This window comes from Toxotes jaculatrix, chromosome 8 (assembly GCF_017976425.1).
Source record: "Toxotes jaculatrix isolate fToxJac2 chromosome 8, fToxJac2.pri, whole genome shotgun sequence".
NCBI lineage: Eukaryota > Metazoa > Chordata > Actinopteri > Toxotidae > Toxotes > Toxotes jaculatrix.
In genome coordinates, this window is record NC_054401.1 from 12,031,418 (window position 1) to 12,059,019 (window position 27,602).

At 40.4% G+C, this 27,602-nt stretch overlaps 2 protein-coding genes and 2 long non-coding RNA genes across 4 annotated transcripts; 1 reads left to right on the forward strand and 3 right to left on the reverse strand.

Annotated features, from left to right (window-relative positions):
- The first annotated feature begins 4,215 nt into the window (after positions 1-4,215).
- On the forward strand, positions 4,216-18,659 carry abcb4 (ATP-binding cassette, sub-family B (MDR/TAP), member 4). The gene is made up of 28 exons (XM_041045324.1): positions 4,216-4,330; positions 4,556-4,629; positions 5,808-5,895; positions 6,504-6,666; positions 6,772-6,811; positions 7,104-7,295; positions 7,590-7,761; positions 7,874-7,998; positions 8,552-8,723; positions 8,845-8,958; positions 10,196-10,306; positions 10,385-10,510; positions 10,624-10,827; positions 10,920-11,090; positions 11,352-11,513; positions 11,649-11,828; positions 12,194-12,340; positions 12,451-12,555; positions 13,073-13,150; positions 13,604-13,687; positions 13,793-13,996; positions 14,115-14,215; positions 14,366-14,506; positions 15,344-15,500; positions 15,604-15,801; positions 16,389-16,595; positions 16,816-16,962; positions 17,565-18,659. Exons 2-28 carry the CDS (start codon positions 4,565-4,567, stop codon positions 17,769-17,771), a joined length of 3,861 nt encoding a protein of 1,286 aa, XP_040901258.1. The 5' UTR covers positions 4,216-4,330; positions 4,556-4,564; the 3' UTR covers positions 17,772-18,659.
- LOC121186559 lies at positions 10,958-12,207 on the reverse strand. The gene is made up of 3 exons (XR_005894498.1): positions 12,068-12,207; positions 11,332-11,778; positions 10,958-11,076 (listed from the first exon to the last, which is right to left on the reverse strand). It is a non-coding gene; the product is annotated as an uncharacterized LOC121186559 (long non-coding RNA).
- Positions 12,229-16,858, reverse strand: LOC121186560. The gene is made up of 3 exons (XR_005894499.1): positions 16,726-16,858; positions 16,416-16,501; positions 12,229-12,358 (listed from the first exon to the last, which is right to left on the reverse strand). It is a non-coding gene; the product is annotated as an uncharacterized LOC121186560 (long non-coding RNA).
- Positions 18,653-27,517, reverse strand: crot (carnitine O-octanoyltransferase). Its single transcript, XM_041045325.1, has 17 exons — positions 27,391-27,517; positions 26,063-26,186; positions 25,313-25,437; positions 25,038-25,219; positions 24,780-24,904; positions 24,556-24,664; positions 23,279-23,372; positions 23,016-23,141; positions 22,806-22,907; positions 22,497-22,580; positions 22,281-22,388; positions 22,049-22,179; positions 21,841-21,964; positions 21,666-21,744; positions 21,041-21,134; positions 20,586-20,705; positions 18,653-20,311 (listed from the first exon to the last, which is right to left on the reverse strand). The coding sequence occupies exons 2-17, from the start codon at positions 26,175-26,177 to the stop codon at positions 20,191-20,193; spliced, it is 1,839 nt and encodes a 612-aa protein (XP_040901259.1). The 5' UTR covers positions 26,178-26,186; positions 27,391-27,517; the 3' UTR covers positions 18,653-20,190.
- Between the last annotated feature and the right edge of the window lie 85 nt (positions 27,518-27,602).

Here is a 27,602-nt window from a genome sequence, read left to right on the forward strand (position 1 = left end):
ACAATACAGTACATTGTTAAAGATTAAACAGTGTTTGCCAACCTTCTGACTGGTGAAACTTTATAGAAAAGCTTGGACATCTCCCAAGTTTCAGATGAGTTTTCAGCAGCCCTACCAAAGAGAGGTATCCCTCTGATGATTTCATTTTAATAATGTGAAGAATAAAAAATAATAATAATGTTAAATGTCCTATGCCATTAATCATCTCAGGAACCCTCTGATTTATCTCGTGACCTTTTGAAGGGGACTGAGTCCCAGGTTGTGAACCACTGGTCTAAATTACCAAACTGTAAGTAAAGTAATTAAAAGTAGCTCCAACTCAACCAGCTGTACAACAGTAAAATGCTGCATTCACACTGGTGCATCAGCATTAATCTAACAATGCCATGTTTATTCATATATCATTCACACAGGCTATTTTTCTACAGAGTGAATTTTGAAGAACTGTTGTTTTGTCATGTCAACATAAATAAAGGATAAGTGTACTTTTTCCATCACTAATTAGGCAAAGTTAAGGTGAAAAAAATATGTGGACAGTGCATTATCTTTATACAGAAGAGGATTAAGGCCACATGTGGAAAAGAAAATAGAATTCTGAAAAAAAAAGTCAGAATTCTAACTTTAAACTTCTCATTTCTTTTTTTTTTTTTTTTTTTCTTATTTTCAGATGTGGCCCTAATCCTCTTCCATATTCTCTAAATTTGGAGCCTCCAAATAGGAGATAAAACACAACAGTCCTGTAAAAATACTTTCTTTAATAGTGAAAGAAAGTAGTTTTGGTAATTTCTGGTAACTTTTGTAGTGTTGATGTGTTTGTTTATGTTCAGTTTCAAGGTTAAAATATTTTTATATTTCAGGTAAATGAAGGTGAACAAAATAATAGAAACACAGTCAGGCTGAACAAAAATGTACCACAAAAGTTTATCAAAAATCAAACAACTGTAGGAGTACTCGCCACACAAACTGAACATTTGAAGGACAGTAGTATTACTGTGGTGCGATTAAACTGCCACAGATCACTTTGTAGAGTTGGGTTTTTTTTGTGCTTTTGTTTTCTACTTTGCTTTTTGGGTCATTCAGTACATAAAATTAAAGATTAAAGAAGATTTTGGAAAAACAGGTTAGACAGATGTTCACACGCCTGTCATCTTTCCTTACATGGCTCTTTCGAAAAAAAAAAAAAAGGTTCATCATCAAAAGCAAGAAAACCAAACCAGAACAGCAGTGTCTTGTAGTCTTGTGCTCTGCTGTGTGTGGTTTGAGTTTCAGTCACTTTTAACCTTTGCGTCGGCAACCCGTTCACTCTGTGAAACCACAGGAATAACATTTCCCACGATTACATTGTTAAAAACACTCTTTAAAGGAAACATATGACACATCTGTACCTATAATGACATTTTACTGTCTTAACTTAAAATATTGTCATTGTCGAAGATATAAAATGCAATTCTCCACTGCTTTGCTTCAACTGGGTATGAAAATAAACGTGAGGGACTTTAACAGCAGGATTAAAAACTAAACACCAGTACTGTATTATTGTTGTTATTATGAGAGCGGGAGTACAATATGACAGGATGCAATATACTGACAGGGTGAAATCTTTATAGTTCTTTATCAATGAGTCACATGATGTCAGAGTTCAACAGGAGATGCAAACACGGACACAACGTGACGGTTAGACAGATAAACTCCTTTTAAGGTTTTGCAAAACGAGGATTTTAATTGCTCATTCTCTGACGTCTATTCTGACAATTTCTATCTGAGGTGTTGATGACTGGTCCTTCTGTACCTTTGGCTCACACTGAAGCAACATTATGACCTTATGTAATGTAGTAAGTTGACCCCTAGCACACACACTTCAGATTCAGCAGTAATGTCACCTGTTGAACAACACACTCTCTGCGGTTCACTTATTCTTCCCTCTTCCGTTCTTCTTTCAGACAGAGTGGGCACTCTGTCTGAAATCATTCTCATCATTTTGGTCTCTGAAGTTCACTAAAACAGAAACCGCAGATAATATTTTACTGTTCTGCCCTCAGAAAAACAACAGTGCACCTGAATGTGAACAGAAAAAGCAACTTACCTCAAGTCACAACACAAAATGTTAGATGACGGAGCACTGTCTTTAATTTAAATATAGACAGGGAAGCAATTTACAAACATTAAATGGACAGTAAGTATTGGATTTTATACTATTACACTAAAATAAAAGTATGATGCTGTTAAAAATATACAAAGATGGACGGTATTTATGTTGTTCACAGTTGTCCTCACTACCATCATGTCTGGTATCATCATCATCACTAGCTCTTGGCTGGAGTCATTTTGTTTAATTATTGCAACAAGTTATAAAACAAATTGAAAGAGAGAAATAAGACAAATTTCAAATAAATCTAAGAAAAAGAAAAGAAGGAAGAAAACTGTGACTGCCCATTCTCATACTTGCCTGAGATGACGAGTGGTGTAAGAAGTACTCAGATACTATAATTAAGTAAAATCATCAACCTATTAATGTAAAAATATTCCATTAGAAAGTGTCTCTTGACATTTCCAAGTAACGGTATAGAGTTATTATCAGCAAAATGTACTTCTAGTTAAGAATACAAAAGTACTCACTGTGCAGAAAGATTTATTTAATTATATACTTCTGAATTTACCTGAGATGAACACTTTATATTACATTCTTTAATCCAGTGGTTTCCAACCTGGGGATCAGGCTCCTCAGCAGGGTCACAAGCTAAATCTCAGGGGAGACAGAGATGATTAATGGGATAATTAAAAAGACAAGACAAAGTTCTGATACATTCGTTTTCATTTTCTTTCTTTTTTTTTTTTAGTGAAACACTGGAAAATTTTTGACACATACTTAATAAAACCATTTGACAAGTTTAGACAGGAAATTGGGTGGAACTTGAAATTAAATTTCCTCTCTAAAGTTCTCATAAGACATCTAAATTAGGACAAACAAGACGCTCTTTATTTGTTTATTTATTTATTCACCTATTTATTTTTGAAAGGCGTCACAACCTGGAAACAAACGAGCTCAGCTCAAGACAGTTAGGTGACAGCAGAGGGCTGTCTGTTGATCTAGCCTTTGCCCTCAGGCTGTAAAAGCTGAAAGCTGAGCTTAGTCTCTCAACAACTCTCTATCATCTTCTAATCACGTAATAACATTCAGCACCTCCATGACACAGATCTCACACAACTGGTTGCTTTCATTGTTGATCTTGCTTATTTCCATACTGTATTGTTTAATTCACATAAATAACATTTGTTAAGCATGTCTCTTGAGTGAATTTTCCAGAACCAATGAGAAGTATATAATCGAGAGAAGCAAATACTACTAATGTAATTCCCCAATCCAAACCAGTCAGCTGTCCAGCCTGTATTTCTGGTTGCCCACCTAATTTGTGTCAGGGAACGGAAATGTGCCTGCAGAAACGAGTCAAACCAGTCGAAAAAATATTTACTCTATCAACTGGAAAGAAGAGTCTATATATTATCTGCCTGTTCGACGTTGCCGTCACATTTTCAGCAGCTCTACTCACCTTTTAAAACAAACCTTACCGTGTCAACAAATAGAAAGTAAAACACACAACACACACACAACTACAAATGACGCAACCTCCTTTTTCTTCCATTTTGAATCTCTTTGTAGGTGTTTTGTGTCTCTTTGTGGACATTTTTCATCCCTTTGTAGTTGTATTGTGCATCTCTGAGGTTGTTTTGTGTCAGTTTGTCATCATTTTGTGTCTCTACGTACTTTTTGTCACTTTATGCTCATCTTACCGGTCCTTGGGATCTTTGGGATGCCTCTCTTTGTGGTATTTATGTCTTATAACTGAGCTCTAGGACTCAAACCAGAAATATTAGCAGTCATTTCAAAGGGGCCCTCTGTGCCCAGACTTTCACTCCTGCGCCCAGAATCCTCAGTCACGCCCCTGCCAGCTGTTGACAAGCGGTAATCAATTATTTCCTGTGAACCCTTATTGAGCTGGGAGACTCTGTAACTGACCGCAAGAAGGGGGGCGACTGAGACACGGACAAGTCAAATCTGCATTTTATTTCTTAGAGGACAGAAGAGGGCGAGAGCCAGAATTAGCTCTCCCGCTTCCCCTTTTTCCACCGAGGCTCGTCCCGCGATAGTGAAGCTGCCATAAGGCCACGTGAGAGCAGGAGAGGGGAGGAGGAGGAAGAGTAGGAGGAGGAGGAGGGGGGACGGACGGACGGACGGGACAGTCTCTGATACAGACGTGTGCGTGATCTCCACCTCTGTCAAAAATAGACCTTCAGAGTGAGAGGGGTCTGGAGGATCAACGGCAGACACACGGTGAGACTTTACCTGCGTTTGAGTTTATTCTTTTTCTTTTCTTTTTTTTTTTTTTTTAATGTGGCAGTAGCTCTACCCGTGTTTTCCACAGCCATGTTTACATTGATGATCCACTTTAAATGACCTGCAGGTTGAGTCAACGAGCTTTGAATACAAGGCTGTATTTTATTTTTTTTTTCTTTTCCCAAAAATGATAATGTAAATTAATTATTCTTCCACCGACAGGACCCAGACATGGAGGGGAAGAGCGAGATGGAAATGCTGTCCACAGCCAACAGCGAACAAAATGGGGATTTATGGTAAACTCACTTTAAGCCCTCTCTTTCTCTAACCAGGTTCCGTTGGTTTCAAGAGTAATGATTTTAAAACATTTTCAGTGAATAACTAAGTACATTTCACTCAGGTACTGTATTAAAGTACAATTCGGAAGTGCTTCAATTTCCTGCTACTTTTTTAATCCATCACACTTGTTTGATAACTAGTTTTCAAGCGTTTTTATTGTGAAGCTCCATTGTGTTCATTACATATGACAGGTGAGATATGATACATGCTTTTTCTCCCCCAGAAAATAATAACAAATTGGTTCTGTTTAGTCCTTTAACCACACTGTTTAACTCAGCCGCCTGTCTCTTCCAAATACATCACATTCGTATTATTTAAGCTTGCTTATCTGATCCTGTTTAAATTCACAGTATTTGTTTATGCAGTCAACCACAGCTTAAATGAAGGTGTTTCTTTCTTTTTCCTCAAAACATCAGCATAAGTTTCTTGGCTGCCAGTATACCCTAGGACAGGAGTTGTTGCTGTGTAGTCTGGAGTTTACTTGACTCCTCAGAAGAAATAATTAAAACATTTAGCATTATCTGAGGCTTTAGTACCAAATACCAAATACTTGATTGCAGTACTCCTTTATTGAGGAGCATAAGGCATGAGCTATTGTGTAATTCTGCCCCCGAGGAGTTGCATTTCACACATATCAGAGACGACTCTGGCATAGTTTTGTGTAGCTTTACTGTGGATTAAAGCAGTCTATGTAGGATCTTAAAATGTATTAGCATTGATAGAACAAGTGTTAACATAGTCAATTTTTTTTGTTTGATCCTGTCAGCTGTTGAATGGCAAACACCCTGTCCTTTAACATAACTTTAAGTGGCTGTCTAATTTATCAGGTGCTGCCTTTCCAAATCTTGGAATATTTATTTGATAACTTAATTTACTACTTAATTTTCAGATTAATAATACATAATACAACCAACAAATAAAAATGATGTGTTACTAAAAGTCATAGCTTAACGGGATATTCTCAAAGCATATAAAACAATTAAAATCAGCCTCACCTTTACCAGCTGGAATATCACATAGATACTTCTTTTACCACTGTAATTCATATAAAACCTAACAGGTGTCTATTTATTAGTTAAAAGATTATTTAGACTTTTTTTTGACACCATGCTTTTTATATATATGACTTCCATAGTGAGAAGAGAAATGATAATAAAAAGAGCAGAAAGAAGAAGAAGAAAGAAAAAGAGCCAGAGCTTCCGATGGTCGGCCCAATTGCTGTGGTAAGCTCAGTCATCACGCTGTGATCTCTTTCTGTCAGGATCACGTGTGCGTGCACCGTGATTATGTTTTATATTATGGACTTATTCTTCACTTTCTGCTGTCTAATTATTTCTACTGTGTTATATGGCTACGAAGTTCAAATGCCATGTTATATATGTATGTATGTGTGTGTGTGCGTGTGCAAACAACAGAAAACAGGAAAAGCAATATTGATTTTTTTTAAGTGTCTTTGGGACGAGCCTGATGTTCACAAGTAAAGACTGTTAGCAGTTATGTTGTAAGACAGAGCGTAGTATGGTATTACAAGCATAACAGCAAGGTGCGTCCGTGTGTGTGTTTCAAGGTTTGTGTGAGTGTGTGAAGTAACAGGGGAAGCGGGGAGAGGGGATGGGAGTGCTGCACATCCTCTTGTTGTTTGGGTGGACTCTACCAGTCCCCTGCTGTGAGAATATAATAGCTGCTTAGAGTTTAAAGTTGTTGTTTTTTTTCCTGTTCTGATTTTGTAATTCAAAATTCTTACACCCATCAAATTATCAGGTGGACACAACAAGATACAGATACTGACTTCTGCTGTTCTTTCTTCCCACACTCTTTTATGCGAGCGTAGTTCAGGTTTGCAGACAGTTTAGACATTGTGATGATCCTTACCGGGACAGTGATGGCCATGGCCAACGGGGTGGTGCTCCCTCTCATGTGTGTCGTGTTTGGGGACATGACAGACAGCTTTGTAAAGGACTCCATGATGTCCCATGCCAACATCAGCCGCTCCAGTGAGTTTTCAGTTACGCGTGCACGTAATTACGATGAGAGAAATAAATAATTAAGAAGCAACATAACACCTTCTAACAATGTCTTTTGTTGCCTCGCGTCTTCAGATTTCACCTACAATAGCACCCTACAAGAAGACATGAATAGGTAAGACTTATTATTCAGTATATCAGTACTGACAAAGCAAGTGTTAAAGCCAAAGCCAAAACCTTAGATATGATGTTAGACATAAATGTTATTTTTTTTATTTATGTGGATTTTCACAAGCACATGAATTAAAAATTTGAGATTTACTTTACTAGACATAACATTGCACCTGTTTTCACCTGTTTTCTTGGTGATGAAATAATCTTTTGCCGTCAGCTTCCATTTTATGTCTTCAGGTCTAAGCATATCAAGTTTTAAAGCCAAATGTGTCACAGTGCTTCTCTTCTCCCAGCTATGCCATTTACTACTCCATCATGGGGGCCGTCGTGCTGGTGGCAGCCTACTTGCAGGTGTCCTTATGGACCCTGGCAGCCGGTCGGCAGGTCAAACGCATCCGCAAGTTGTTTTTCCACCGCATCATGCAGCAGGACATCGGCTGGTTCGATGTCAACGAGACAGGAGAGCTCAACACGCGTCTCACAGAGTGGGTAACAGAGAAATCACACGCCCTGGCTTGTATTTCTCCTTTCAATCTGAGTATAATACTGAGGTGTAGGTGATGCTTTGCTGTGATCTGGCTGCAAGTTTCACTACGTAGTGAAAAATGCCTATCACAATTTCCCACAGCCCAATCCGACATTTAAATACTCACAAACGAGAAGCTGCAGCCATCGATCATTTTTGATGATGATAACATCAAAATGATTTTCGTGTCATTTGCAATTCATAAATCTTTGAAGATCATTGGTGGAAATGTTGTTCATATTTGCATGCGTAGTGATGTCTACAAGATCCAAGAGGGTATTGGCGACAAGGCGGGGATGCTGGTCCAGGCCTTCACCACCTTCATCACATCCTTCATCATCGGCTTCACCAAAGGCTGGAAGCTCACTCTTGTCATCCTGGCGGTGAGCCCTGCACTGGGTATTTCAGCTGCACTCTTTAGTAAGGTAAGTTCACGTTGTCTGTCTCCCTGTCTGTCTCCCTGTTTTGATGTCAGTTGTAAGGACACAGGCCTCGGCAGGTGTTCTTAATAACATCATGTCCATCTCGTGTGAATAGGTGCTGGCAACCTTCACTAGTAAAGAGCAAACTGCATATGCCAAAGCTGGAGCTGTTGCAGAGGAGGTTCTCTCTGCCATCAGGACAGTGTTTGCCTTCAGTGGTCAGGAGAGAGAAATCAAGAGGTATGTACACTGAGTCATACAGCATATGTGTGTGTGGGTGTACTCACAGCTGTATCTATACTATCACATTAAAACGGGTCTTGAATTTCCTCAAAAAGAGAGAAAGAATTTGCGTTTTTGAGTTATATTCACGGAATGGAATACCATGTCTAATTAGATCAACAGTAAACAAATAACAATTAACACTGTGGATGGGATAAAATGTAATATCAGTAGTTTTTGGTAGTTTTATCACATACCAGACAAATTCACAGTGCTGGATTTATCCAAACTCACTTAGTTTCTGCTCAGCAAAGAAAAAGCATCTGTGAAGGGCAAATAAATATTGTTCCCTAAAATGATCGCAGTCCCATGAAACGCTCCCATCATGGCTCCAACTGAACAAAACCCATTTAAAAAATTGAATTAGTGCTTTCTACACATGGTAATGCAACAGTTGTCTTTGCCAAAGAGCCATGTTGCCATTACAATCTAATTTCAGTTTAGTACAGTATTGTTCGCTTTCCATTGAATTAGAACTCATGCTTGTGTCGGTGTGTATGTTGCCACACAGATACCATAAGAACTTGGAGGATGCTAAGAGGATGGGAATAAAGAAGGCGATCTCTGCTAACATTGCCATGGGCTTCACCTTCCTCATGATCTACCTGTCCTATGCTCTGGCCTTCTGGTACGGCAGTACACTCGTCCTGAATAAGGAGTACACCATTGGGACTGTACTCACTGTGAGTAGACGTATTATAACTGAATCTCTAATTATTTTTTTCCACTTTAAACATGAAAGAGATTCAGGAAAAAAAAGAAGTTTGGTGCAGCTAACACTGGTATGTGTGTGTGTTGCTTCAGGTGTTCTTCGTTGTGCTTATTGGAGCGTTTACGGTGGGACAGACCTCTCCCAACATCCAGACTTTCGCCAGCGCCCGGGGAGCTGCACATAAAGTGTACAGCATTATTGATCATGTAAGGAACGCAACATTTTCTACCAAAAGCATCTACATGTCAACAGAAAATACCACTTTTTTTTTTTTTTTAAAAACCTCTTTGCTGCTGGACAGTTGTCAGTTTGTATTACTGAACATGCACCGCTGTACTCTGGCACTCTGGGAAGTCGCTTTGATGTAGCCAACAACTCTGGAGTCGGTAATGAGATGTTGGATTTTGCTCTAATTGGAGCACCTGCTGCGTGAATGAAGATTGCAGGTCATTTGGTCGATACTGCACAGTTGTAGCTCTCTCATTCCTGAACTTACTCTGAATCTGCTTCCGCTGACTGAATTCAACTCATTTACTGAAAAAGAATTCAGACTTGAGCAATATGATTAATAATAATAACAGATATCAGTTTGGAAGGTTTTGCACCACTGTCACACAAAGGCTTCCTTGTCAGGCAACTAACAGCTGTGGCATTTAAAGAGGTTCATAAAGCAGCAGAAACATGTGGCATGACAAGTCTTGTCTCTCACTATTTCTGAACAGACCGGTGTTTAGTTTATAGTGTGCCTGTTTACCTTTCACTGGGACAACACTCTCAGATTAGTTATACTCAAATTACACAGACAGTTCAAGACGCTGCATTCTACAAACTAATGGCTGAGTAACACATCTGTTTACACATTAACAGAAATTAGCATGCACACAGCCTTAAGCAAAACTGAAAAAGAATGAGATCTCCTCTCAGGGCTCTTTAGTTGCTCCTTGCTCCAAGCTCAAAGCTGCAAGAGACTGTGACTCCGGGGTCATGATTCCTAAATTTTATAACTTTTTCCAGGTATTCTTATCCATATTTTGTTTATGGCTTTTATATTGTGTCTCTGTTTTATGTCTTGCTTCAGTCTCCTATTGTGAATCACTTTGTGACATGAAACTTTACAGTCTAAAATACTGCAGGGTGAGGCTTCCAACAGGGACATAAAACAGTCTCAAATTCTTCATCAGGAGAGGGAATAAAGAATGTGTGTGTCTGTGTGTGTTAGCACACCGAGAGAAGCAGTAAAAACACAAAGGGCTGTGGAAATAAACATTAGCCTTGTTAAATACGCTCACCCTAACCTGCAGGGCTAACAGCCTTCCTCCCATTGTCTGTTTGAGGTTATGATAAGAATCAGGTTCTTTATCCCACTGTGGCCGAAGTACAAAAACCAGAATGGTTTTAGAGTTTTAGAAGTAATTGAAATATTGTTGACTCTCGTCCCAATAGAAACCGAGCATCGACAGCTATTCGGAGGCCGGATTCAAGCCTGACTACATCAGAGGAAACATAGAGTTCAAGAACATTCACTTCACCTACCCCTCGAGGCCGGATGTCAAAGTACGTTCCCCACAGACACCTGCAGACATTATACTACATCAAACCATATCTGATAGCTGATATTGTTATCATTTGTAGATATTAAACAACATGTCTCTGAGCGTGGAGAGCGGACAGACCATTGCCTTAGTGGGCAGCAGCGGCTGTGGGAAAAGCACCACGATCCAGCTGCTGCAGAGGTTCTACGATCCTCAGGATGGATCTGTAAGTGATACCATAGTTTATTTCATTGTTGCTTTCCCATTGCATGGCTGCCTGCCTGTGGCTTTGTGTAGATTTAAATGAAGCGTTGCTTCTGTTTGGCTTCCTCGTTGTAGGTGTGTATTGATGGTCACGACATCCGTTCTCTTAACATCCGTTACCTGAGGGAGATGATCGGAGTGGTGAGTCAGGAGCCCATCCTGTTTGCCACCACCATCGCTGAGAACATCAGATACGGCCGACTTGACGTGACGCAGCAGGAGATCGAACAAGCTGCCAAGGAGGCTAACGCTTATGACTTCATCATGAACCTTCCCGATGTATGAATGTATTTATGACTCCCCGTTGTCTGTGATTACGAAGAACTGTGTCCACCACTTGCTAATACTGAGACTTTTTTATCGTTGAGCAGAAGTTTGAGACGGAGGTTGGAGACCGAGGGACTCAGATGAGTGGGGGACAAAAGCAGAGGATTGCCATCGCTCGAGCTCTGGTCCGCAATCCCAAAATCCTTCTGCTGGACGAAGCCACATCTGCTCTTGATGCTGAGAGTGAGACCATTGTGCAATCTGCACTTGACAAGGTACAAACACACACAGTGGGCTGTCATTTTTAAGAAATACAATCAAAATACACCTAAAATAAATTAGATTACTTGGGTTTACTATGAGGATTATTAAGTACAGCTTCACAGAGTCACTAGCATGTCTGTAGTCTTAAGCCTTGTCTCTAATATGAAAACATGCTAATTGCGAAAATGTTGTAAGTACATAAATGAATATTTCAGTTCCTTCTTTTTAGCTTAATCTAACACAAACACTTACACACATATCTTTGTGTGCAGGTCCGACTGGGTCGCACCACCATAGTTGTGGCTCACCGCCTCTCCACCATCAGAAACGCTGATGTCATCGCCGGTTTCCAGAAAGGTCAAGTCGTGGAGCTGGGAACTCACAGCCAGCTGATGGAAAAACAGGGAGTCTACCATACGCTGGTCACCATGCAGGTAACACGCACACACAGCTTGACACGTAATTAGGCTGGTCCAAAAGTCAATGGGGAATTTCTGTACTTTCAAAATGGTCTGTCACTGACATTGTTTGTGTTTGTGGTTTCCTCCTTCCCTTTCTCCCCACCGCAGACCTTTCAGGGAGTCGAGGAGGGGGAGGAGGTTGAAAACGAGATGTCTGCGGATGAGAAGAGCCCATTAGTCAAGACCTTCTCTGAGTCCTCTCTGTACAGGCGGAAGTCCACGAGAGGCTCCTCTTTCGCTGCATCAGAGGGTGAGAAAGAGGTGAAAGAAAAGGACAAGACAGAGGAGGTGAGCTGTGGTTCAAAATCTCAGCAGAGCAAACAGACTGTGCATAATTTAGGTTTTTAGTTCCACATTTATGCAGGTTATACTATATTTAATACTCTCATATTTGTCATTGGATGCTGGATTTACTTTTTTCAGCCCTTAAGAGGCTTGAGGACAAAACAGAGCTCTCCCCTTTTTTATTTGCCCTTGCTATCAAACCCTCAGCTATTGCTTTGCGTGGCTCGAATGGTAAAGATTACCTCTTGTTTAATGAGTTGCTTCCTGTTTTCATTTTCTTGAATCGCTTTCAGGAGGGAGAGAGGCAAGAAGGAAATAAAAAAAAGAAAAAGGAGATGTGACTCAGCTCTTTCTCTCTCGTTCTGCAGGATGAAAATGTACCTCCTGTCTCATTCCTTAAAGTGATGCGTCTCAACGTTACCGAGTGGCCATACATCGTGGTGGGAACCATCTGTGCCATCATCAACGGAGTAATGCAGCCACTGTTTGCAGTCATCTTCTCCAAGATCATCACTGTAGGTTACTCTTAGTATCTGTGAACCATAAAATCTCTTGTCAGTTACAACATTTGTTAGATTTTGTAGAGTGCAACAAATTTTGTGGGGGGTTTTTCTGCTCCTATCAGGTGTTCACAGAACCAGATCAAGAAGTTATCAGGCAAAAATCCACCTTCTTTTCCCTCATGTTTGCTGCTATTGGAGCTGTATCATTTGTCACCATGTTCCTACAGGTATGCATGTATACACACACACATACACACACACACATACACACACACGGACTCACATTAATTTCCCAGGTGTGTTAATTGGCCTCAAAGGAAGAGTTTGACATTTTAGGAAATAAACTTATATAAGGCCAGCTGTTTCCCTTGGTTTCCAGTCTTTGTGTTAAGCTAAGTTAATGGGCCTCTGGCTGGTGCTGTATATTTACTGGACAAACACTTGGTATCGATCTTCTCATCTCACTCATCAAAGCAAATAAACACATTTCCCAAACTGTTTCTTTAACCATATACTTATAAACCCAAAACTTTAATATTACCTTAAACCTTAAGCTAAGAATGGTTAAAAAAGGTGGAAACCTTGATGTCTACCACACAGGCTTACAGTAGGATATTATGAGAATGCCTCTACAACTGTCACCTGACCACATACATACACACACAGTCACGTGACAGTCACAGAAGATCATGCCAGTGTCCACCTGTGCTAATGTCCATAAATGTTTTTTTTTTTTTTTAACAGGGTTTCTGTTTTGGTAAATCTGGAGAGGTTCTTACCCTGAAACTGAGACTCGGGGCTTTCAAGTCCATGATGAGACAGGTCTGTGCAAGCAGCTGAAAGTTGAGAAACCTATGCAGGTTTCTATAGGGAAACTGGCTTTGAATTAATGATAGCCCTGAGGCAACTTCTGTCAGTACAAGAAGAAGTCAGATGTTGAGATTACCTGAGTGGAAAATATGGGGCTCAGTTATTTCTCTGCACTAATTGGACTTAAGCAACATTTGAATCAAAACGATTATGTTGCCAGCACTTTCAGTGTAATCTAACCAAACGCCACCCAATGAGTTTGATCAGATTTTTTTTAAAAAAGGGATGCTTTTCTTTCCCAAATTTTAATTTTCATTGTTGATTGTCAATAATTCATGTTTAATGTTATAAGCTCAAAATGTCAACCTTAATTTCTGATTGTGGATGAAGTGACATTGTTCTATTCATTTTAATGGCCACTGGAAAACATTTATCCCTGTACTTTTTTTCTTCATTTTTTTGTAGGATCTTGGCTGGTATGACGACCCCAAAAACAGTGTTGGAGCGCTCACTACAAGACTGGCTACAGACGCTGCCCAAGTACAAGGGGTAAGTCTCGACAGTGGTTGCATACACACAATAAACAAAGCTATTTGCCAAAGACTACCACCACGAATCACCTAATGAGATAAGTGATCTTTCTCACCTGCTCAGGCTACAGGAGTACGTATGGCCACGCTGGCCCAGAACTTTTCCAACATGGGCACCAGTGTGATCATCTCCTTTGTGTATGGCTGGGAGCTGACCCTGCTCATCCTTGCTGTGGTGCCCGTCATGGCAGTGGCTGGAGCTGTGGAGATGAAACTGCTCACCGGACATGCTGCCGAAGACAAGAAGGAGCTGGAGAAGGCAGGAAAGGTGAGGATCGAGTGCCAGCGTGAGACTGACATGCAATTTCCTTTTTTATGATGCTCTGAGAACAAGTGTTGATCATGTGATATACAGTGGACATAACGTGTGTGTGGTGTGTCTGCAGATTGCTACAGAGGCCATCGAGAATATCCGTACTGTCGCCTCTCTCAGCAGAGAACCCAAGTTTGAGTCTTTGTATCAGGAAAACCTCAGAGTGCCGTACAAGTACGAGAAATGACATTATTTTAACAACAAACGCACCATGTCCATGAGATATTTTATACACAAGATATACATATCTTAGAAATTATACATGTATTTTAGTAATGTTTAATTAATTTGGGTTTTCCCACCTTTCTCTCACTCTCTGTTCAGGAACTCCCAGAAAAAGGCCCATGTGTATGGCATTACCTTCTCCTTCTCACAGGCCATGATCTACTTTGCTTATGCGGGGTGTTTCCGATTTGGAGCCTGGCTCATAAAGGCAGGAAGGATGGATGTTGAGGGGGTATTCCTGTGAGTACATGTCTGGTCTCTTAATCAGGACATTAACAAACCAGAACAAGTATTAGTTTGGGATTTTGAGAAGATGCCCGGCAGTTTGTGGGCACTGGCAGATTACAGCGGGTAATATCACACCAAAGCTTTCCTGCTGGCAGGAGAGGTTGTTTATATGGCTTTTAATCATTACCCTGGACTGAAGCATGTGAGAAGCTGCTTTGAAGGGGTGGGCTAGAAATCCACATGGTCAAGCAAAACACCTGTACAGTTGATCCACCACACATACGTTATGTCCTAGCTCTTACATAAAGTAGTAGTCCAAAGTTCATTGCACCTTGAGCTTCTGACAGACCATAAAGCTATAAAACATAGATACAGTTAATATTAACTCCTCATATTCTAGGAACATTTTATACAAACAGGTGCATTATAAACCCTCAGATGTGTGTGTGTGATGTAATTATCAATCAGAAAATATTTCACTCAGTATCAGAATGATGTAGCTTTACAGAAACAAAGAAACAAGCAGATTCACAACACAGTGTATGGTATGAAATGTTATCAGTGTGTAAACAAGAATAATCTGGTGGGAGCCATGAATGCCTGTATCACATTTTGCCTCGATCCATGGTGCAAACACCCCTTCATATATTGTATTTAAAGGTGTAAACACATCAGTCAATTCATCATCTCTCTTGGGCAAACTGAACTCAACAGGCTGACTTGGATAGTTAAAGGACAAGTGGTCTGTAAACATACGAACATCTACAAAAGCGTATTGTGCACTGGCTCCTCAATGTGAAAAGTAAAACTTGTGCTTATGTCATGTATTTGTTTGACTTCCCTTCCCAGTGTGATTTCGGCTGTTCTGTACGGTGCCATGGCTGTCGGAGAGGCCAACTCCTTCGCTCCAAACTATGCCAAGGCTAAACTGTCAGCTTCCCACCTCATGATGCTGATGAACCGAGAGCCAGCCATTGATAATCTGTCACAGAAGGGAGAGACGCCGGTATATAACACAAAGCCCCGCAGGCCAAATGCAACACTGACAGCATAGCTCTTTACGCCCACGCCAACATGCCACTCTTCTGTCTCATCTCCCAAAACTCTAGGACAAATTCGATGGCAATGTGCAGTTTGCGGGTGTGAAGTTTAACTACCCTTCGCGATCTGATCTGCCCATCCTCCAAGGGCTGAATCTGAAGGTGAAGAAGGGTGAGACCCTTGCCTTGGTGGGGAGCAGCGGCTGTGGAAAGAGCACTATCATCCAGCTCCTGGAGAGGTTCTATGACCCCATAGAGGGGAGAGTGGTGAGAAGACATATACACGCCCATGCCTCTTCACCTACTGTCAGTTAGCTAATGGTTAGCTGGCCAGGGTGTTTATGACCTTTTACAGCACTGTACTCATGAGACAGGGACCTTCAGACATTATGAGGCCTGTGTAGCGTGTGTGTGTGTGTTTTTATCTAGGTAGTGCTGACCAGTTCATTTTATCTTGATGGAATTACTGTTGTATCTGACAGTCCTGTGAGACAGGAGAGAATAATATTTATTAAGATGCACACCACTTCACTTTTTTTGGTTTGGTCTGAATTCTCTAATTAACCTTGATTTTGGCACGAGGCAGAAATTTTCAGCAAAAATAGCCCTGAAAACCTACTGTACACTACCTGCTCAGCACCAAGCAGCAGACAAACAAAGTTTGTGACCAGCTGGTGAACGTGATGGAGCGTTAAGCAGCTAAAGAGCCAGGCATTTCCCTCAGGGGTTGGCAGAGATCAAAACAGAGCCAATACAAGAATAAGCATTACATTCGCCAGGAGGCCAAACGCACAGCTCCGAATGAATGCTAATGTTTTGCACTTAGGTTTCATTGCTGTCATTTTCTCCTTCAGGTGCTGGACAATGTAAATGTGACAGACCTGAACATCCACTGGTTGAGGTCCCAGATAGGCATCGTATCCCAGGAGCCCGTGCTGTTCGACTGCACTTTAGCCGAAAACATCGCCTATGGAGACAACAGCCGCACCGTTACCATGGAGGAGATAGAGTCAGCTGCTAAAGCAGCCAACATTCACAGCTTCATAGAAGACCTGCCACAGGTAATCGCTGTGCTGTCCTGATGTTTCAGTAATGCTCTATTCTCAGTGGTGACAAAGCTTTTTCATTAATTATAAACAGTACTAATTACATGATTCTTTCCCAAAAGGATTTTCAGTGAAAACTCCTCACAGTGAGATGTGTGGATCACAGGATCTTTCAATATTTTGGTCATCTGCAGTAACACCATTATGTGGCCCCTCTCTCTGTTTGCATGAGCAGAGGTACAACACTCAGGCAGGTGACAAAGGAACACAACTATCGGGTGGACAGAAGCAGCGTATAGCCATAGCCCGAGCCATCCTGCGCAACCCAAAACTGTTGCTGCTGGACGAGGCCACCTCCGCACTCGACACCGAAAGTGAGAAGGTGAGTGACTCCTTCCTACAAATGATGCTGGCACCAGTAAGACCAATGAGCAAGAGGAGGAGAGTCTTTTGCTGAAATTTGATGAAAATAATGTGTTGAAATACTTGTTTAAGCAGAAAATCAAATTTGAAAACAAGGTGAAGCTAGATTCTGCTTGTGAATAGCGGTTGACTTGTTGGCTCCAAGTCAAGGTTTAGGTTCATATTTTACCTTCATAAATTAATGGAAGTCACTGTGCTGCTATCTAAATCAGCCATCAGTGATTACAAAACATAAACTACTACTACTATTCAGTTATAAACAATTGTAATAATAACTTATCAGTATTTGTACAGTATGTACGTTAGTTTTCAATAACTTTTGGAGTCTACACATTTAGCGTAGCCAATGTCTGCTGGATATTAAGTGTGAAAATGCATCAAAATAAAAATGAATTCAGCACGCATCGTTGTCAGTGTCATCCTGTAAATGGGAAACAAGAAAACAAGTTTAAACAGGTGAATGTGTTAAAATCAACAAAGAAAGTGCATCTGAAAACTAAAGATGTGATTTAAAAAAGAAGAAAAAATAAGGTCACTGTTGTCACCCTGCTCTATCTGCAGGTGGTGCAGGAGGCGTTGGACCAGGCCAGGAAAGGCAGGACGTGCATCATCGTGGCCCACCGTCTGTCCACCATCCAAAACGCTGACCGCATCGCCGTCTTGCAAGGAGGAGTTGTGGTCGAACAGGGGACACATCAACAGCTGCTGGCCAAGAAGGGAGTCTACCACATGCTGGTCACCACACAGATGGGCTACGGGAGGGAATAAGAGGACAGAGAGAGGACACAGGGGGCAATACTAAACCTACTATTTTTAATAGTTACATTTCCAAAGGGCTGGATTAAACACCTGCGCCTTTTATCATCAACTGCCTGCCTCACATTTGTATAGTTCTACAAATACAGACTGAGCAGCTTCGGAGGAACAACTGGGGGATTGAACGTGCTGAGTGTGTCTTGATCTGTTTAGGGATGTAACCTTTTAGCCTTCTGGCTTTTGGCTGTAGCTCATTGTGTCATATAGTTTTGGTTGTATTAAGACAAGTCACCTTTCAATCAAAAACCCAAGTATAACTTCTGTACTACTGTTCACTGTCACTTTTATATTTAATTTTTCTGCTATGACAAGTCAAAAAATGGGCAGTTGTATTGTAACCTCTCATGTTTTCTTTGTTCTTGACCTTGTTAGAAAATATCCATTCAAGTTTGTACGTCGTAAACTGGGACTCATTTATGGCTAGTCCTTTTGTTTTTTCCCTCTAAGATAGAGCTACTGGATTCCAACAAACCTTAACTGTTGCTGATTTTTGGTGCCACCTACTGTTAAGTGCAGAATACTTGCATATATGCAGTGACTAAAGCTAACAATACACAAGATTTATTATGTATCGTACTGCACAGAGTGTGCCTCTGACACTGGAATCATCATCACAAATAACTACTGGAAATGTTTTTTTTTTTTTTTGGTAATTTCTTTGATGAAAACTGATTTTTTTAGTTTAACATTTTTTACAGTCTTCAGTTAATAATAGAGCAGAATATTGTATACACAGGGGTGTGCTGGAGTGAATCCTATTTTGTTTCTACAAATGCACAGAATTACTAACCTTTTTGGAGGATATGCTTATATATTAAAGTTTTATATGCAAGTACTGAACCACTGCCTTGTTTTAATGTCGTTATATTCATTTAACAGATGGAAATCTCTCAGCTTTATTTCTCAGAACATTCATACTGCGCTACGCTACATTTACAAAATCAAATACAATTAGTGCTATGTTTACGTTCAGAGTTAAGAAAAAAAATATTCAGCTTCCTTTCATTTGGGAATTTGAAAGAGGAACAATCTTATTCACAGTTTGCTGCCATTTACAAAAGCTCAGTCAACAATCAGATTACAGATTAGTGTAAGGCCTTAAGCGCAGCAGGAAAAAAATCCCCATTTTTAAGGTTCAGTGATGTTTTACAGCAGTCATCCTAACAGAAAGATGTGAACATTCAGCCATCTTTAACTTGACAGACATGAAAACACGAATAAAGGAAAACTGCATAGTGCTTAGAATCCATTAAGGTGCAGCGATCAAGTTGGCAGAGTTTTGGTTTTGGTTCAAAGAAAGAAACAACAAGCAGAAAACCAACAGTTTCACTGATGTAATGAAGCAGCACAAAACAATGTGCAGCACCTCAACGGGATGGAAGGCAACTTTTAGTTTTCCAAAAGTCAAACTGAAATTTGAATTCTTGCCACTCTTTGAGTAAAGAAATATAAACTATAATTATACTGCACCTATAATGTATATTTACTCTTTAACAAAAGAAGATACTATTACTGGACATGTTTGTGGACACAGTGTCTCCACAGGGTATTAACAATGTCAAATGTTGACAGTGAAACAGTTTTTGCTAACGGCCATCTTCCAGTTCATACTGGCCATTAAGAGATCCCTTCCTAATGTGCTGTGTGTGTAAGTGAGAGGGGGACAACATCTAAAGTCCTTTTGTGTGCAAGTTGTTGTGAGACAGACTGTGAACCTACTGTGTGGCCGATGGAATTGAAGCGATATTTCAAAATAATTTTAGTGTCTGCCTACACAGACATTGCACCAATCAAATTCTAGTTCCTATCTATCAAACTTATTTTTATGGGTTTGATTGGAATGCCCTTTATTATATGACAGCAAAGTTTAAGGCCAAGAGTCAAAGCAGCCAGCAGTTTTTTTTTTCTTTTCCTACAGTTCTCCACCTTAAAACAGCCTCAATTTCCATTAAATCATCACCCACTATTAGCCACCAAGAGCCAAACACCAACAATTCAGCTTAAAAGTGGATTAATACTGTCTGCATTTAAAATGAAACATTTTGAAATGTATCCTAGAATCATTAAAATCTGAGAATCAGGAAAAATATATACACCCAAAGGAACAATTTACACTCAAAAAAATCTTATTTAACAGAAACAGAAAACTTAATGGATTTTTTTAAGTGCCAAAACCAGTAAATATCACCTATAGGTAGGCCTACTGAGTCTGTGCCTTTGCATTGATTTGTGCTGAGAATAAACATGACTATCGCTAGCTGTCGAGGTTTGTGAAGTGCATGTGAGTTAATGCTCCAACAAGGACGGAGAGGTATAAGGTACATGTGTCAATTAGCCAGTGCTCAGCTCCTCGGTCTCTCGGTGTGAGTACTTATAACTGAGATGTGGTGGCCAGGTGGAGCATCTCGTGCAGGGAGCTGCAGAAGTTGTTGAATAGGGATGCAGCATCTGTTTGACGACAGGATTTCCACGCTGAGATGGAGATCACAATCCTGGAGGGAAGAAAGGCAGCGTGGATTTAAATACAGCTGCTGAAAAATTCAGGGAAGTCACACACACACACACACACAACCCTGCTGAGGAATATTGTCTAAATCCAACAAGTACAAACTATAAAACTTGTTTCCTCATGATGGTGAAATGAACTTTGAGAGAACCTAAGAGAGTACATCTCATGCATGTGTTTTTGAGGGGTTTCATCTGCCCAGAAATTTTTATAGTTTGTAGTAAATGCTCAACTTATACGTTTATATCTTGTCTGCATACCTGTCATCTCTGATACGGTAGAAGAAGCCGTATCCATGGGGCACCATGGGAGCCACCGCCCCCAGAACTGTGGTGTAGCCCACCAGACTGGACGACAGCACAAAGTTGCCTCCACCACCACTGCAGATGCAAACACGACTCAGCTACAGACCAGCACAAAGATCTGACAAGCACTTTTCAATCTAATGCAATGTCTTGATTTGACTTATCAAACTGACCACTTATCAAAATGTCCTTTGTACTCCAGTAGTATATTATATATCGAAAAAAATTTACATTTTTGTGCATCTATGTTAGTGATTACACGTCAGCTTTTCCTGCTATGCCAATTTAAAATGCATGCTGCGGAAAAAAAGTTTATTACCCATATGAAACTGCTTTTTAGGACAGGACATAGCGGAGAAATCAGTCATTTAAAATTAGTAAGGGACAGAAAACAAGACAGTCCATTGTACCTCTTCGCATAGAGGGGATCCATGAAGAGCTCTGGAGTGGGGCGTCCCTCCTCTCTGGCGATAAGATACAGGCCAAGGAGATGTCTGTCAAAACCTGGAAACAATGTCACAGAATAGTGTGAGCTGATATCAAAAACACACATAGAGCACACATACACAATTCAAACAAAATGGGGACACACAGAAAAACTTTGCTCCATAGTGCTACTTATCAGGGTACCGTTAAGTTATTCTTTAACTGGTGCTGGTAATGTACTATACCTAATTTGACAGTGACTCTATACCTTTTGTGAATCCAGTTTTACCGTTACTTATGGTTTTTACCTTTGGTGTAACACTTGTTTATGTTATCTTATCCTCTCCTGATTTGTGATTAGTACTACTTGAATTTGTTGTGTTTAATCCAATAATGTTTTTAGAGTTGCACAACTGTTTCCAGTGAAAACTTGGGCCAACTCTTGTCTTCACCCTGATTTTGGGAAATGTTTTCAGTTTATTATACAGTAGCTGTGCATCTACACACAGTGAGGTTAGAGGAAAAATCATTTCCATGAATGGAATGACATGAGCTACTAAGCAAACAGTAGAAATATCAACAAACTAGTTAAATGTTAAATAAACAAACCTTTTGCATCCTGAGCTTCAGCCATTAGTTTGTTGTGTTTGTTGAAGGCCAGCAGCATGGCTTTCCTCTTGGCATTAACCTGAGAGAGAAAAATGTTCATGTGCCATGTCAAATAAGAAAAGGCTGCATCCACCTATTTCTTTTGTGAGATTTTGCCACAGACATACACACTCACTTCACATGCGGGGTCCATCATTGCTTTACACCATTTCACAGCCTCCTGGGTGCAGGGTCGCATCGTCTCCGTCCTGCCGTGGTAGAACTTGCGAGTCATTGCTGTCTCATAGCAACTACCAGGCCTGAGAGAGAAAAACAGACATGCTGAGTAAGTCACTTCACTTCACATCAGTAAATACGTGGGATAACTTTTCACTGGTCCATACTTTCTGTGCATTCTGTAGTAGGCCAACTGCATTGCCAACTGAACAAAGGTGTCAGGATGCAGCTTCTTCTGTTTGATGGCCGTTTTTCCAAACGCAGTAAAGGCGTAACACACAACCTGCAGGTCCCGTGTCTGTAAAACCAAAGAGACAAAGAGGACAGCCAAAAAGCCGTGACTAAGGACAAGTCGTTTTGAGTCAGCTTGGCGTAGCCTGGTGTTTAATACTGGCTCACCGACTCCAGGTACTGCTGTTTGGCATGGCTGATGTCACTCCGGACTTTCTCATCCACAGTAAACACCATCTCCTCAGGAAGGGGAATGGGTCTGAGTGCATCTGAGCCCTAAAAAGCACAGACATCAATGTGTGAAAGGAAGGACACATTTAAACTGAACTATCAGTAATAACTATTTCAGCTTATGTACAGAATCAAGTAACAGTCAGTGTTTACCTTCCATTTGCCCTCTGTGGCTTTGATTTTCTGGTCTATATACCAACACATAGACACCAGTACCATGGCATCATATGGTGCGTGCTGCAGAACAATTTAATTGGAAATGTTAATTGATCTTTTTTTTTTTTAAATCCCTTTAATAATTATATTTTCAACACAATAGAATTCTTTGCTTTTTGGAGAGGACTTATCCAAAACACCAAGACGAGCAGCATGAAATCCCTGAATCTCAAAATGTGTCATCTGTGTGTTTCTACAATCTTACAGTCTCTAAACTCCTCTAGCAAGACACACACACAAACTCACATCACAAGTGGATCCAAAAGTGCCATCTGAGAACACAATTGAATTGTATGCTTTGTCTCCCCAGCGGATGGTGGGATTGCCTGTAAGGGCTTCCAGGGTCATCTGTGTTCAGGATTAAAAAGTCACAGAATCAGACACACGGCTCCTTTCCTGTTGCCAGAACATGATTTAAACAGGGACGCATGAAGTCACAAATAATTCATCTAGTACATTTGTGTAGTTCTCCGGAGTGGAGTAGGGTTTTGTATCATCGAGAGATATGACGAACAGGCTGCTCTGGATGGTTTCCAGGATGGTCTTATTGTGTGGATCAATGCTTATTAGATGCTCCCTTGCCTGCAGAGACAGTAAACAGATAAATGTGGACAGTGCTCAGCCTCAGTGCTGTAATGTGAGAACTGTTTCACAAATGTAATCCACAGTCTGTGTGACACATTATTCACTGACATGTCTCCAAACCTGTGCACCCTCACCTTCGCCCAACGAGTCCTCTCCTCTGAGGTGAGAACAGCCACTCCGTCTCCTTCTGGCTCTCTCTCACAGCGCTCTTTCACATAGCTCAGCTGCCTGCACGAGTTAACACACACACACACACACAATATAACAAGGCAACTTTGAACCGTGGGTGATTTCTATCAAGCTAATTATGCCTCCTTGTCCTCTGTTCACCAAATTAAATTTAAGACTTTTTAAGATCTTATTAAAGCAATTTAATACCTGTTTCATAGTCACAGAAAATCAGTAGGGACGATATGACCTAGAGTGTGTTGCATAATTGTTTTCAGTATTTCCCAGCAGTATGAAACAATCATTTCTAATCATACAATTAATTAAATTAAGGCAACTGGGACCTGGATAAGTGGCAGAAAATGGATGGATGGATTAACCAATGACAAAAGGCACTTGGATTATGTCCTGCCACAACATATGCTCACAGTATTAATAGTCTGTCATCAAGAATTGAAACAGGGTTTTTTTTTTTAAATTCTGTTTTACGTTGTTAATATGCAAATGTATGCAGCAATGCGCACAGAGAAGCTGTGGTATAAGTATGAAGTTTGTAAGATGTATCGTTTTTGAGTCTTTGTGTTCAAAAGCATGTGTCTACAGAGACACTTCCCCATTATGAGTTGATAAAAGTCCTAGTCATTGTGGCTAGCAATAGAAACAGTGTTTGCTACAGGTATAATGGTGCAAACTGAAACTCCACGAAAAAAAGAACTGAACAGCACAATCTATTACCACAACAACAACAATCCTTTTAGTTTTTTAACATCTTTCAGCAGTGCACACTGTAAATCACATTTCAGACTTTTCAGAAGACTTTTTAATACCTTCTAAATTCTTTCTAAGAAAACTGAATACAAAGCTTTTTAAAACCATTACTTGATTATTTCTACTTATAACAGGACAGCTGATCTGCTGTGTGGTCATCATGATGATGTTGGCTTGATCAAGAATATAATAACATGTCTTGTGTCTCTTCTTTACATCTTTCTCTCACTTTCCATTTATGAGGAGCTAAGATGTGAGGGGGAGACATGAAACAGGAAAGTGAGGAACAATGTTACCCAAATAGAAGGCCCCGAAAGATAGTGAAAGTTAAGTGCCCTCTTTTGTCTAATTAGAGGAACACAAACAATGTTAGCAGTGTCAGTGGAAATCGATCCAAGCTCTCAACAGGAACTTGGGTACTGGGCTTCATATTTGGGTTTTATGAGGGATGTGTGTGATCATGAGTAATAAGTACCTGAAAAGTTCTGGTGGAGTGAGGATTTGTCCATCACAAAGTGCATCAAATGTGAAGATCCGACCGCGACACATCACTACCAAATGGGACGGGCACGGACCCTCACGCTCTGTGACACAGCAGAAAATGCACATTACACAACGGCAATATGTTAGCTGTGAAAGTGGGCTAAAGTTTATACAGGTGCGCCTGAAGGTTAGAGATAAGAGTTAAGTTTATTCTACCTGTCTTGAAGTAGTTGCGAATGGTGTCCTTCTTTACTCCAGGTACTTTGCAGGTGCAGAACAGCATTCTGAACTGGTCCATATCTAATGCTGTTTTGCCAGCTTTCTGTGGAGCCAGCCTCTCCCTGAAACATGCAGAGGAAGAAAAAAAAAAATCAAACTATACATATTTACATGACCATGTAAAAAGTAGAGAGACCTCTGCTCAGCACATCACAGAAAACACAGCTTGTAGAAATGTGTGTGAGAATGTCTTACGTGCGGATCAGGTTCCAGTACTGTAGTGTATGCCATGTGCTTATACTGGCTCTCTGTAGACTGACTCCTTCTGCAGGAGGCCAGCAGTGCTCCAGGTAGGGCGCCGGGCCACCGAAGTTCACATTGAGCTGAGAGGGGATGCGAACCTCCAGATACGCTGTGTCTAACCACCATTCTTCCAACTGGGGAATTTAAAAAAAAAACAGCCAGCTAAGTTGAACACCCAGGACTCAAGACAACATCTGTTAGACCAAAAGTAGATGTGAACCACGCACCCAGTTCCTCTTTGTCTTGGCTTTCTGCAGTAGTTTCTGGTGCAGTTCTTTTCCAACACCCTCTTGGAATTTCCTCACAATGTCCACTGTAGCCTTAAACTCTTTCTCAGACGCAAAAGGATGAACTGTTGGAAAATATGGGAATACAAAATCAGCCAGTGAATCAGTGTTCGACTGTCAAGTAACAACACCAGTGTCTGGTCAAAATGTTCAAAATATCTACATATACAGTTTATTTGAAGCACACAATCATACATGCATAGTATAACATTTATTGACACACGTGCATATCATAATTATATTCAGATTTAAAGACCGACTGAATTTAGCATATGCTTAGAAATTTAAATCTAGGGAGACAGATCCAAAGAGCTGAGGCATACTGATAAATGCCATAATGATTACTGTCTTGTCATAGCCTTTTATATAGAGTCTATGGTCTTAGCTATTGTCGAAATCCACTAGGAACCAGTTCAAAACAAAGGATAAGGGATTTTAAAGACTAAATAGTATACTTACAGAATAACAGACTACAGAAGGATTAAATCATTAAAAATGACTTACTACAAGGAGTGGAAATATTTACCTAAAGACAAGTAGCAGTAGCAACAATGAGTATTAAGGCCCTGTTGAATTTTCTTAACTGTTTACAGAATTCACTTGAGTAAATACTGGAAGTTTGTATGTTAAATATTTACAAAACCCGACACTGATTAACTCGGAGCAGGCTGCACAAAGCTACTATCCCACCTGCATCCAGGTACTTGGAGAGGCTGATCTCTAGTGATGGTACAGGCAGGGGAGGCAGGCTGCTTTGGTACTGGAAGGTCTGCTCTGGCAGAGACTCTGACAAATGATTAGCCATCTGTTCTCCCTGTAATACAAATAAATGTTGCACTGACCTGAAGCTGAGGCTGACATTGCTTTGTATCACAGGTATGACAGGATATGACTCATTGGCAAGCTGCAGCATCTAAAGTTGTTCTTGAGGAATTCTTGCTTCACATAATTTATCAGGAATTGTTCCATACAAGAACAGAAAATAGTGAAAAATGTCTGTGATAACTTCCCCCAGCCCAGAGTGAAATCTTCAGATGTCTTGTTATGACAGACCAACAGTCAAAAACCCAAAGATTGGCAAGTTTAGAAAGTTTACTATCATGTGTCACAAAGAAAAGCAGTAACTCCTCACATTTTGGAAGCTGTATCAAGCAAAAGAGTGACCTTTTTGACAGAAAAACTGCTAAACTTATTTACTGATCATCAAAATAACTGTTGACTAATTCTCTGTCATTCAACTGTTAGCGACCAGCCTCAGGAACGCTGAAAACAGGACTAAAACAGCCAGTCGATTAATCAAATGGTTAGCTGATAGATATCAGAAATAATCAGATAATCGATCAAAATACATGTCATTTATCAAGCAAAATGCCAAACCTTTACTCGTTATAGACACTCAAATGTCAGCAGTTTCTGTGTTTCTGTTTTACATCATTAAAACAGGAGTAATGCTAAAGCCTAAGCTACTTTCACTTAGGTTTCTCTATTGAGCCGATCCCACACATGACACATGAACAGGTAAAGAACTTTGAAAATCACTGTGAACCCAGTCTGTTTATCATTTGAGGAAATCCCTAAAAGAACATGTCTTTGGTTGTCAGTTTTATTGTATCGCAGTTATATTGTGTGATATCAGTTAGCTTTAAAATATCCCTATGCTGGGTTGCTAATTGTACCAAAGCCATTGTAATTCATAAACTCCTGCGACCACAATACGCGAAATAAACAGTGTAACTTGGCCACTAGCGCTCACTTCAACAGCTATAAAGAAAACAAAAATAGTTCGCTCTATTTAGGCAGGCAACTTAGGGTTTTTCGTCGTTTACTGTTACTTCAAAAAGGACCAAGCGGTTTCCAGTAAGCTAGCTAACTTTAAGGTGTTGAAGTATATTAGCTATTAGCGGCTGCGGGTATGGGCTAATGCTACAACAACAAACATTGTTTAATATTTAGATTCAACTTGTTTTGTTTAGCTTTTTACATCCTAGCTTTCAAACACAGCGCCCCCGTCATCTCACCTTCTTCAGGATATGTCGACGTGACCTTTCTGCATCCAGGAATCGTACAAATGTTGTCGTTACGGTGTGCTGTCTCTCACTGCAGCGGCTCCTCACCTTTGCCCCACTGAACCGCTGTCCCACTGCCAGCGCCGAACGTCCCACTGCGCATGCGTGGACGATTGCGTTTGACCTAAATGTTGTGAGTGAAACAATGAGGGCCTCGGACAGTC

What these genes read in the sequence shown, in the direction of transcription:
- crot (XM_041045325.1), bottom strand. Translation starts at nt 26,177, where the DNA reads ATGGCTAATCATTTGTCAGAGTCTCTGCCAGAGCAGACCTTCCAGTAC. An exon ending in AACAGCAGTACCTGGAGTCG is followed by an intron (nt 22,180 to 22,280) that starts GTGAGCCAGTAT and finishes TTGGTTTTACAG; the next exon opens with ACACGGGACCTGCAGGTTGT. An exon ending in TGATGGACCCCGCATGTGAA is followed by an intron (nt 21,745 to 21,840) that starts GTGAGTGTGTAT and finishes TTTCTCTCTCAG; the next exon opens with GTTAATGCCAAGAGGAAAGC.
- abcb4 (XM_041045324.1), top strand. Translation starts at nt 4,565, where the DNA reads ATGGAGGGGAAGAGCGAGATGGAAATGCTGTCCACAGCCAACAGCGAA. An exon ending in TCAAGTCCATGATGAGACAG is followed by an intron (nt 13,151 to 13,603) that starts GTCTGTGCAAGC and finishes ATTTTTTTGTAG; the next exon opens with GATCTTGGCTGGTATGACGA. An exon ending in AGCTGGAGAAGGCAGGAAAG is followed by an intron (nt 13,997 to 14,114) that starts GTGAGGATCGAG and finishes GTGTGTCTGCAG; the next exon opens with ATTGCTACAGAGGCCATCGA.